The sequence below is a fragment of the Hemibagrus wyckioides genome, linkage group LG22 (genome assembly GCF_019097595.1).
Source record: "Hemibagrus wyckioides isolate EC202008001 linkage group LG22, SWU_Hwy_1.0, whole genome shotgun sequence".
In the NCBI taxonomy this organism is placed as follows: Eukaryota; Metazoa; Chordata; class Actinopteri; order Siluriformes; family Bagridae; genus Hemibagrus; species Hemibagrus wyckioides.
The window spans coordinates 9,704,571-9,717,405 of record NC_080731.1 but is presented as its reverse complement, the minus strand read 5'-3'; the positions used below and the strand labels follow the sequence as shown (position 1 = coordinate 9,717,405).

The 12,835-nt window shown below is 37.8% G+C and overlaps 1 protein-coding gene across 2 annotated transcripts in view; it reads left to right on the top strand.

Annotated features, from left to right (window-relative positions):
• tmem8b (transmembrane protein 8B) overlaps positions 1-12,835 on the top strand; it is a 128,593-nt gene that overhangs the window by 90,896 nt on the left and 24,862 nt on the right. For both annotated transcript variants that reach the window (XM_058375204.1, XM_058375203.1), the window contains one exon: positions 4,453-4,832. In XM_058375204.1, coding sequence (XP_058231187.1) covers positions 4,453-4,832 — 380 coding nt within the window. The remainder of the gene's footprint in view (positions 1-4,452; positions 4,833-12,835) is intronic.

Genomic DNA, 12,835 nt, shown 5'->3' with positions numbered 1-12,835 from the left:
GGCCAACACAGCCCCTGGTTCTACATACAAATGATTACATACAGCATCTCCTTTCCTATACCGGCGCTCTCCTGCCGGCACTGCAGCTGCGAGATTGCCGAGGAACATGTAAGGAGAAAAAAAATCCACTGTGTAAAAAAAAAAAAAAGAAAGAAGAAGTGCTAATTGGAAATACACAATGGAGTCGACAGCATCACTACTTAGAGGTGCGATTTGGCGTAGGTGGAAGACTGAGGGTGGAAGTTACTCCACAAACATGTGCCAGCCTCCCACTTCTCAGCTGTCCACTCCACTCATTCATCTTCTCTGAGACCCACAGTGGGAGTTTTGTGGAGGAAAAAAAAAAAATTTTCAGCTTACTCTCAACCCTGGCTCACATTTGATTTATTATTCTTTTAATACTTCAGGAGCGTTGAATTATAAAGGTTCCATCTTACAGTTTTATCTGTGATTTAAAGATATTGAGTCATTCATTTTTGACCCTCAGCACAGTCAAAGGAGTTACTTATTCCTTTTCATTACTAATTTAAACTAATATATTGCTGTAAATTGTCGGTAAATAATATATTTATTATACTTACATAAAAATATAGTATAACAATTACAGTACAATTCCAAATTCTGAACTAAGGTTTGACTATTTTGGAGAAAACACTAATTTCGAAATACAATAAGACTTAAGAGTGATATGAATCTATTATAAGAAATTCATGCTGTAGAATACCACAGTTGTCATGATTATGCATACAGATCAAGAGTTTAGGTTTATCTAACCATACACCTATGCAGAAGATACAAAGCAACAACGTTGGGGTGGTAGTGTGTTTCAATGGGTCATGTGACATGGTTGTTTGACATGCTGGGGCTGATGGCTAATGTAGTACAATGCTGGTTTCTGCATAACCTTGACCGAAACTATTGCTCAGGGTTCTTGGGATATGTTTCAGATTCACTGACCAGGATAAAGCAGTTATTGAAGAACAAATGAATGAATGAATAATATAAGATCTAATTTCTGGACTCAGAAATGGTGAGGAATAAAATTCATGCTTCTTGTCCTCAGCTACCTTCTGATATTTTTTTAATATGTTAACCTGATTTATCTCAGTGCTCAAAAAAAAAAGGTCTACATTTCTTGAGGTCTAAAATGGAAAGATGTGAGAAATTAAATAAATAAATAAAAACCTCTGAAAATAAGTGTTTCCAAAAAAGCCTCAAGAAAGCATTAAAAAATCTTATAGTATATGCCCTAGTTTCAGTTTAATCTTTATCTTATATTTAATAGGTATAGAGGTATTCTTGTGTCCCAAGAGTAAATGTAAAACCTTTGCTTAACAAAATTGGAGATTGCTCACCACTTACTCAGCTTGCTCTACTGACTCTCTCTCTCTCTCTCTCTCTCACACACACACACACACACACTCAGCTCACCCCTGATAGAGTGATTGAGATGGAGACAGAAGAAATAAGAGATCACATAAATTTATGTGGTATAACAGGACTCAGGTGTGACACTAGTCATTATCCCACTAGCTCATCCCCAAACAGATCTCTTCCAGTTCAGATCCATGTTAAAAAAAAAACACCCCCCACCTGCTACAAGACAATTACTGGAAATGGTTTTACAGCTACACACCTGCCCATACTCGCTTAGACGTTTTATAGCCCTGTTAATCTCACTGACATTATCCACTCTTTTCACACACGGCTTTTAAATCTATATCAGGTTCAGCGCTCCTCTCATTACCTGCCAAAAGATAACATTCACTTGGGTTTTATTGGTGTGCCCCAGTGAGGAGACAGGAAGTCATCAATGCAGCAAAGGAGTAATAACCTGGTTGGCGTTAATAATGGCTGGAAATCCAGAGCAAAAAAAAACAAACAAAGTGAAAGAGTAAATGACAGAAGAAACAACTGAGAATGTGATTGTCTACACTAGTTACAAGCCCAGGTCTATTTCAGTGCATTTTTACACATTGGAGTGCTGTCATTGCTCAAGCAGATTTGTATTGATGGAAAAAAGGTAATGATAGTGTAGTTTCAGCTTTATCTCTGCACTTATAGCTGGTGGTGTGCACTTTTATTGTCACACAGTGTTGCCTATTTCATGGTCCGTGAACAACGTTTAATTAGAACTAGTGAAGGATAGAGTAAGTGTGTCTTACCTAGTGTGTCAAGTCCTACTAAAGACTAAGATACTTGTATATAATTTCCTGTAAGGTCCTTTTTACTTTTGTGTTATTTTGTCTTTCACTATTGTGTGCAGCTGCTCTTTGTTAAACTCCTGTTGTATTAGTCCTGAGCCTGAAGCAATAAAGCACACTTTGATCTTGCAAGGCAGCCTTGCATATATTTTCATCAACAGATGCTAGCTTTGTTATAAATTTCCAGAAGGCATGAAGCCACTTTAACTTGTGAGATGATGCTGGTTATTTCCAAGGGAGTGAATGTGAGCACGCTGCAGTGGATCATGCTGGTCATGCGACTTTTTTTTTCCCCTCCTGCAAATTGCTTATTTGTGGTGAATGTCACTCTTGTGGACAAATGCTGAGCACCTATTACCCTGTAATATCTGGAGAACACAGGAGAACAATTGGATGGCACTGTAGCATTGAGAAAAAGCTGGAGGAATACAAGTTTAATGGGCTCGGGGAGTAGCACCTCATGGAAAATGAAATACTTTCATTTTGGTGCCTAGATCCTGGACTGTTTGGTTGTAATCTTTGCTTGTTTGTCTTGCCATTGTGCCCACATCCAAATTTTTGAGTAGCAGGAAGAGCTGAAAATGTCAGTGAGCACTCCCACTGCTACAGCAATATGTTCATCTTTGTTTGAAGGCAAACATCCAACAGGGATGTAAAACGGAGCGAGGGTTATGATTAAGGCAGCGCCTCGATGATTTGCGCAAACGGTCTTTTCTTGACTTTACTAAAACAAAGAATATTTTCTAAAAAAACAACTGCTATAAATACTGTGAGATGCTGAGGCATGGGTAGCTTAGGTGTAACCCTATCTATCCAGACTACAGTTTTCACCAGTGAGTAAAAATAATACATGGTTAAAATGCAGATATCAGATAAGTCAGTTTTGCTTCTTCTCAAAATGTGTTCCTCCTGCAGCACCACCTGTGGTCTAACATACTGAAAACTGTGTCCAGCTGGTTGGGATGCAGAAAGCATCCGCTTGTTGATGCTTCTGGTTCCCCAGATCTAGACAAAAATCTCTAATTGCATGCCTCAGCCCATTATCATTTTCCGATGGCTTGGCAATAATCTTGGAGGAGTGGAAGAATGGCTTGATTTGATCAGAGACACTGGCTAAATGGAATACAATTAACATACTAATGAAGGGTTCTTTCAGATATGACAGGTCCTTTGTTTCTCCCTCTGATTTTTATGGCCTCGGTGCCCCTGGTTATATGGGTTACTATTGCTTCCCAGAATACAGGTCACATAATTCCTTTAACTATTCCTAAATATTAATTTTCATATATTTAAATAAATTTAATGTGTCTAGCATTAAAAAGAGACATGTATTTTTAATGATTTTGTGCCATAGGTATTAACCTGATCATCAACATGATGATGAACATACAACATGCATGAACATACAATATTTAAATTGTGTACTTTGAAGAATGTGCAAGCAAAAGTACCACTGATTTGCTCAGCTTCAGTAGGTTATAGTCATTTCTTTTATGTGTTATTATATTGCTTTTATTATATTTTAATTCTACTGTTATTTTATAGTTCATACTGTATAGTTATAGTTTATGGTCAAAGTGTGTTGTCTTAAATGCACTTAAATAAATAAATAAATAAATAAAAATCCTAATTTCTTACTAACTCTTCAATCCCAAAAGATAAATAAGCCACATTTAATCCAGACAACAAAGCTCAAAAGATAAATCTGTGATTATTAATTTAAGATTGAAACTAAGCCATTAACTTTATTAATAAGCCATTAAGTTTATTAATATGAGGGAAGGTGCTTAAACTTTACAATTAGAAAGAGTCCTCTGCCTGCTTCAATATGCCTTGGCTTCTTTATTGTAGAAACCCTGCTACCCTTGAGACACTCCAGTTTTCTCAATATGCAATACGTATATAATACACACACTCACACCAGCAAGAAAATAAATAAAAAATCGATCAGAAATGTAAGGCTGTGGTTGAATTTCTGAATAAAATTAGAAAGGAAAGATTGAGATATTCCTACAGTGATAAAGCTCAGACGTGTAGCTCACGGATGTGGAGGATTGACAGGTAGATACTTTTATCTTTGCTCTGACCTGATGCTTAAATCACCCTGTCGCCTTTTCCTTAGAGAGTGCAACATCTTCATTTCACATTTACTTTGCTCCTTTGTCATCCTTTATCATTCTCATACTCAGTCAGTGCACACCTTATGAATTTCAACCTGAATCCTGATCCTCTGATCCTCTCTCTTTAGACTGCTCCAAGCCGAGCATCACTAAAGGCTCATCTGCCATGAACATGCCCCAGTCATTTGGCACAGCGATGGGCTTTTCTCTGTCGGAAACACTGCCGGCTGCCAGCTTGCCCAACCTGGCACGAAACGGCTCGGATCAGAGTCCACTGCTGAAGGCTGAGAACAGCATCATCTACTTGGCTCCCACCGCTGACACCAATAAGTGCTGGCCAATCCGACCTACATTACGCAATGAGTTGGACACCTTCTCTGTGCACTTCTATATTTTCTTTGGGCCCAACATCTCTATTCCTCCAGACCGGGCAGCAGTGTTTGCCATTAATCTCATGCCAGTCCTGGACAGCGGAGGGGTTCTTAACATGGAGCTCAAACTCAATGTGGTAAGTAAAGACTTAAAATATTACATCTTAAATCTTTTATAGCTGTCCTTTTAGCTCTAACAAGTTTATAATGGAAGGACTCCACAACTTGTTTACTTCAGTAAATGCATTGTAAACTGCATGAAACAATGACATCTATTGTAGATTTAGAAGGTGGTAGTTTATTTTTGCTGCATTCTTTTCCATTATGCTAATTATGTACCACAGTTGCATACGAAAGTACACTAAAATTCATATTTTGTAATATTCAGTAGCTAATGTAAGATGTTTTCCATCTCCATCTCTCATGGTTATATAAACAGCTTTAAAATGAGCTAGTTGCTACAGTAAAGGCATATCTGTTTCCACCACCCTAATGTCGATTATTTTCAAATAAAAGCACACCCAGTTTGGCGGTTTTATTCCTTTTATACCACGGCAATTTGCCATTTTTTCCTAGTTTATTAATGTGTGCTTTGTAACCATTTATAATTGCATTTATGTTAGTTCACTTACCTTAGCACACCAGCCTATTATTATTATTTTTTTTACTTAATAATAAGAGACTTGTCATGTTACGGAGAAATCAAAAACCCTTTGTCCAGAAAACCTTCCTGTGGTAGAATGGTCAAAGCGCTGGCAGTGAGGACGTAAACGTTAGATAAATATGTCCTTACTGAAAACCTCACTTTTCATTGTGAAATAGAAACACTTTTTTTTTTTTTAGTCCTTTTATTGTTAGCCCTAGATAATGTGACACATCCGCTATACGAGTCTCTGTGAATGAGCTGTGACTGTAGGAATGATAACGCGTTACAGCAAACACATTAATATAAACCTGTCATTTGAATTACAGCCGGCGCTACTGTCAGAGCTGTCTGACCAAACAGATTCGACAGTTCAACAGCACTGTGGTAGAAAATGTAATTACTGTCATTGTGATGGAATGACTCGTTCTTTCAGCTCTGGATCCTAACTAAATCTCAGAATATAGTCATCGTGCATGTTTGCATTTTTCTGGGTTCCCAGCGAAAAAAAAATAAAATAATTGTGGCTTGCCCACATGCCCTGTTTCAGACGGTGTAAGCTTCACTGGGACTGCTATGTTCTCTGACATAGCAGTGTCTCATGTGGCTGAAATATTAAATCTTCAATAATTCAGTTCTTCATATTTCCCTTGTAACTCAGAGAACAGATATGTGCATGTGTAGAATATCAAAGGCCAGGGTTAGGCCGGTTGAGAGTTTCTACAATATACTCTTTGTGGATGGTTCGAGAACTTCTGCACCTTAAACTGATTAAGAACCAATGTTACCAGCCAAGTAAGTGACTAACAGTTTCCATTCCTGGAGTGAGGAGGAATGCCACAGCAAGATTTCATTATTATATACAGTCATAGTCAACTGTAACTATATAAATCATCCTTGATTTCTTCAAATAACCTTAATGCACTGAAGCACGTGCATTAATATAAAACTGTGATTGAATTACAGTCAGAACTTTGTTTAAAGCCTCTGTTTTTTTTTAGAAAATTAATGAACACCTACTGGCCAATCAGAATCAAGAATTCAACAATGATCAAAGTGTAGATTTATTCAAGAAGACAAACCCAATGTGAGAGGAGAAAACCTAAATTCTAACCACCATAATAGATTTGCTTTTTGGTTGTCAGAAGAAAGATCACATGGCACAAGAAGAAGGATCTATTAACAAGCTTGTGCTGGATTCATTCACAGAAGTGCCTCTGCATTTCACCTTGTTGTTTTTATTTTCCTGAAGGTGCCATTAACAGGCATTATTGGATATCTCATGCCGGACTATCGGCAAGAAAAATATGATGAAACAAGGCAGCCATTGCATTGAGTTATTTAAAAACCCCACTGAGAAATGGAACATAAAGACCTGAGTGTGAATTTTGAAAGTGTCTAGATGTCTAAACATGTCCATAGAAGTATAAAGACATCGAAAAATCTTTGTACATCATACGCTAATGGATGATTTATTTATTTATTTCTATTCAGGGATGATTTGGGCCTACACCACACCATCAATAATCAGTAAACAAGCAGGAAAAGGAAAAAAGCACTACATGGTCTAGGTCTATGCAGTTATTTGAATGAAATATTTCAGAGTTGTTCTCCAGCACAGTCATTTTGAATAAAAGGATGTCATATTTGCTACACATAATCCTGAATCCGATTTTCCACTGTTCTAGTCAAACTTGTTCAACTGAGAAGGGGTGTAATTATAAACGGTCCTGTGTAATTCTGGTCAAGCCAATGGAGGTGAAACGACCCGTGTCAGGGAGCTAAAAAGTCATTTTCCTCAATCAGCACTTTAGAAGCTAGCTGGAGATTAGCTTTTCTCTTTGTCTTTTAATGGTAGACACGGGCATTGTAAAAAGGCCTGTTTTAAATTTGAGGTAAAGACTAGCCTCTTGAGTGGGTGCTGTAAAGTAAATGATTTCCGCCTGCTGCCATATGCCGTCGAATAGGAATTATCTCGCAAGGACGGCGAAGTGATGGATGTCGCTGTACAGGTTTATGGGCAAGCAAGTTAATGGGGACCATTTGTGCTTCCGACCTTGGGCTATTGGCTTTGCTAGAGTCGGGGCTCGTGATCAGAAAGTTGGATAAAAAGGATTAAAGTCATGGAACAAACAGGTATTAAAAACATTATCCATACATGATGTAAAGACAATGAGAATAAAATATGGGTAAGAATTGGAATGTTAACCCTGAGTGGCTGACGACTTGACCAAAATACTCAATAAAATGTTTTCAGTTTAGTCAAGGTTAATGGTGGCATGATGACAGCACTGGTCAATGCTCAGTCTCACTTTGCGTGTAGGCACAGCTGGTCTCTCATAAAAAAAAGTAGCAACCTCATTACACTTTCCTATTATGGCTAGAGATGAGCTTTCTGGCTCTACTGCCTGCAGATCTGGGCAGAACAAATGTCTGGTAGGCTGTGCATCAACTGTTTTTTCCTAAAAAGCATTTTGTATCGAGGCAGCAGGGGGATGAAATGTGACAGGAAAAGAAGCCCATTAGGACAGAGATCCAACTGAACGTTTGAAGTGACACCATTCGGGCTTTATTGAGAACGGATCCACAAAAGTAAACAGATCCATATTGATTAATAATAACTACTTTTTTTGATAATTATACTTTGTGATATAGTGTCCTTGATCGATGCTGGTTTGGCTGTAACTGGTCTTAACATAAAGACTTAGATTGCTGCCAAACTCACACATTAGTCCAGACATCTTTTATTGTTTGCTGACAAAAGGGGCTACTTATGTCACTTGTCTGATGAATATACATATAAAACACTTCAATCATTTGCTGATTGAATAAAGATCCACATAAACAGCAGACTATGAAGAGCAACCAAATACCCATCCCTCCATCAGGGCTCTATGAAGCTCACAACACTGTCTTTTTCTTGATTAACTTGTTTGCAGACATTTCAGTCCTTTTAGTATCAACGTTCAAAGGTTCTTAGCCTGTGAACGCATTTGGTGCCATGGCAATGGGGCTATAGATAGAATCAGTAAAGGACATAGCTTTCTCCCACTACTAAAAACGTCCTCATTCCTAGAAGTAATGAATCCAATGTAAGTCAGTTTTGTACTTCCCAGGCATTGCTGAATTTTTGGGAAGCAAAATTCATTCATTTTTTTTTTCAAAGCCTCAAAGAGCTAAAATGAGAAGAAGAAAAATCTACTACAAGCTTCTATAAAAATATATGCAGCAATTAAACTAACACTTTGGACTAAATATCACAAATACTTGAACACATGCTGCTCAAAGCAGCCTCTAATAGGAATAATTACTCTAGCTATTATGCTTTTTCAGAAAGTGTGGTAGTTTTCCCAGACCCTGGTATATGTAAGGAACAAAACACAATAGGGTGTACCATTATTGAATTGTGCAATGAAATGGTTCATGAAACTTCATTTTTTCAAGTCATGTGCTTGTGCTTTGGGTGGAAAGGTTCAAGGCAATAAATTCTTTACGCTTCTGAAAATACAGAGACTTTCTGAGGTTTAAAAATACCCATCCTTACCTGGTGTACTTTATTAATAGAGAAGATCAGATGTATCATGAACAGCACAAACTTGATGCATGAAGAGAAGCTCAATATGTTTAAAAAGAAGTACAATGAATTATTACATATTGATTGTATTCAGAGAAAAAGAGAAAGGTGAGCTTGCTTAAATAAAAAAAAAAGAAACTTTACCAGTTATGCATTTTTATTTGTTCAATAACAGTTTTTATTAGGCTTAGAATGAGTCCCTTTTAAAGGACATTAATATTAACCAGCGATTTGCTCTCCACCTTGTAAACGAAAAATTAATCTTCTGGCCAATCAGAGAATTTAACAGCACTGCAGTATAAGGGCTAGTAAAGCCTATTGGCCATATAATCTCTCAGACACAATTTAATGGGACATGATTGATCTAGAATTAGAAACAATGAATAAACAATCTAATCCATATTGCCAGCAATTTATTTAGTCTAGATAACAATACTTAATCAGTCTAAATTCCCCTGAGAAGTCTCTCTAATAAGATCCAGGATTCATGGCCGTAGGCTTTGAGGACAAAATTGGCCATAACTTGGCATTGCATAGAACACTTCCTGAGTTTAATCTGAGCATTTGGCTTGAGGAAATATCATGAAGTCAGCGCAAAGCTCCATTTATGTAGCGTACAAAGAAAGTGTAATGAGTGTTAATGTGCAAGGGATAAAGTGTGAATGCAAGCCAGAGTTGTAATCCTTGGTGGATACAGTAGTCTACTGGGATGACACCTTATGCAATTTCTGGTAAATTTTCAGAAGGGCTCATGTGTGAATAGATACTCTGACATTTTCAGAGGCGGCTGGTTAAGAACAGCCAAGCAAAAAAATATATATATAAATAAATAAAATAAAATAAAATAAAATAATATACAAGAAGAGAAATAACTTGAAATGGGTGCAGTCAAATGGCTTACAGACATTTATGACACATTTTCCAAGCATTTTCTCTTTCTGTTCCAGTTCTGGGTACTGATGATTTTGTGATGTTTTCTATTCAGGTGTTTGCACTGTAATTGCATCAAACCCATTGATTTGTGATCGTTTGCGACATGGGAGTTTCAAAGCAAGCGTGTAGGGATACATACAGGTAAAATGATCTTTGAAAGCCGCAGTTAGGAACAATGCAAAGCTCTGAACATTATTATTACATGAATATCAATAATGTCATGGGTATTTAGTGTGGACGAAAACAGCCTGGAATGTATCGCTCTACTCCTCATAACCCTGTCATTGCCTGCTGAGTTTCCTGCAGAGAGATCCCATTATCATAATTACATGGAGATTATTCAATGTTCAACACCAAATGGGTAATGCAGCCTGTAAGGATCTGTGATATATTGTGGTACTATATTAGGGTCAGAGAGAATCCAGCTGAAGATGAGGAAATGTGCTTGTAATCCTAGCCAGGCTATGTAGTAGTACATGGATAACACTAATGTTGGATTAATATTAGTAATACTAATATTTGGTTTTGCAGTTTTTCATTTAGCGTGTTTACTTTTGCTGGATCCCTTGAGAAAGAAATGAAGGAATGAAACAGCGGCCCTGCGATGGACTGGTGACCTGTCCAGGGTGTACCCCTGCCTTTCGCCCTATGTGTGTTGGGATAGGCTCCAGCAGACCCCCGTGACCCTAATTAGGAATAAGCGGGTATAGACAATGAATGGATGGATGGATGGATGGAATGAAACAGCATCAAGACATTTAGCCACTGATTTACTAACATTCCAATAACATACATTTTTGCATGCAGGATAAAATGCATTGCCATGATGTTGCAGGTGATTATGTAAATTATGAATGCATTCTAAAAAAGTGTTGCTGACATTTACTGTGTATAGTAAAAAACAACAATAACAAGCACACGATTTTATACTTCTATACAATGTATTAAACTGCCATTTCACATAGCAAAAAACATAAATTGTCTGTGTTGTTATCTGTCCATCCATTGGACTGTGTTCTGAACAGATACAAATAGGGGTATGAATAAGAGGTGCATTATTATGTTTAGTTTTTTTAAACAGACAGCTTGCCAGAACATCCAGCTCATTGAGAGTGGAGGTGTAGAGTGTGACACAACAACAGCCAAAAAAATCATATGCGAAGTTTACAAGACAAAGGAAGACCATGTTCATTAACACAAATAAAAAGAAAAGGAAAAAGAAAAAAAAAAGCCCACTGCACATTTGTGGTTCGGATCAATTTTAAGTTGGAGTGATGCGAAAGTGATAAATGAGAAAAAAGGCCAGAAAAAAGGTCACATCCACATTGAAATCCAAATACTAATCCATATACTTTGGAAGAATGAAACAGAAGATGAAACTAGTGTTTACTGTCATATTTCTTCTCTCATCAAACATATTTTGAGCTGGATACAGTTGATCCTCAGTGAAATCAATATTTTATGATCATTGGATAGCAATATATTTCATTATATACAATGAAGGTGATGGAATACAGTATTTACACAGATCAGTCATAACATTATGACCACCTGCCTAATATTGTGTTGGTCCCCCCCGTTTTGCTGTTAAAACAGCCCTGACCCGTCATGCACTGAGTATTCTGACACCATTTTTTTTTATCAGAACCAGCATTAACTTTCTCAGCAATTTGAGCAACAGTAGCTCAATGACCGTCCAATGACCCTGACCCCGGTTCACCACTGTTGCTTTCTTGGACAGCTTTTAATAGATACTGACCACTGCAGAGCTGCAGTTTTGGAGATGCTCTGATACAGTCGTCTAGTCATCACAATCTGGCCCTTCATCAAACTCGCTCAAATCCTTACACTTGCCCATTTTTCCTACTTCTAACACATCAAGTTTAAGGACAAAAATGTTCACTTGCTGCCTGATATATCCCACCCACTAACAGGTGCCATGATGAGGAGATAATCAGTGTTATTCACGGCACCTCTCAGTGGTCATAATGTTATGCCTGATCGGTATAATTCGGTCATTAGTAGATCAGTATTAGTCTGAATTACCATGTCTTGAGATCGCACTGAACCAATCGGTTTTGCTTTGTTCCCATCTTTGCTTTTCAACTCAAACTAATATAAAATGTAAAAAAGCGTATTTAACCCTGCCCTGGATGTTTTATTTGCTAATATTAATATAAGGAATCCCACACACACATACACATAAATACACTGTCCCACTAGGCACTAGATTTGTCCTCAAACAGCTGTCAGTGTGCGAGACAGAATGCCATGAGGGTGGAGATGAGCTAATGAGCTGGAGCACAAAAAAAAGGGAAAAAAAAAAGCCCTGGCCCTTGGCTTTGAGTGCATGGCTGAGAGAGAGAGACAAAACACGAGAGAGACAATTCTCTATGAAGATAAGTCGACGTGCCTGTATGTGTGGAAAGGGAATGGAAATGCTCCCCTGGAGTGCTTTGAGTGGCTCTTGTGGACAGTTTGAAGCCAAACCTAACAGCCTAAGCATTGTCAGAGCTGCATGCGGTCTTAGGTTACTGCTGCAGGACCCAAGAGCCTGATGCTCTCATGCTAATTATGTCCTTCAAGATGGGGATTGAGATTAAGAACTGAGCTCGGTCCAGGATATTTGAGACCGAAGAGCTGGCATGAATCAGGCTCAGTTTTCAACACGTGGAAGAAAAATGGAGCACCCTACAACGAATAGTGATTAACACTTGGCTCTGATTTACTAAGATCTCAAATAACACAAGCTAATTTGCCCATGCATGGACACAAAGTGGGTATGCTGCTGGTGATTTACAATAATTGCATGAATTATGTCAAGTGCAAAGTAGGGGATGGAAACAATATGTAAATTAGGCTTGTGTCTGTGCTGTTTATTCTTGATATCTGCAGCGAGTTAAGATCTCTAAGAGCCTTCTCAAAAATAAAACCAAAACTAAAACATGACATAATTGCATATCCAGTATATCACCAAGTAAAGGTGGCAA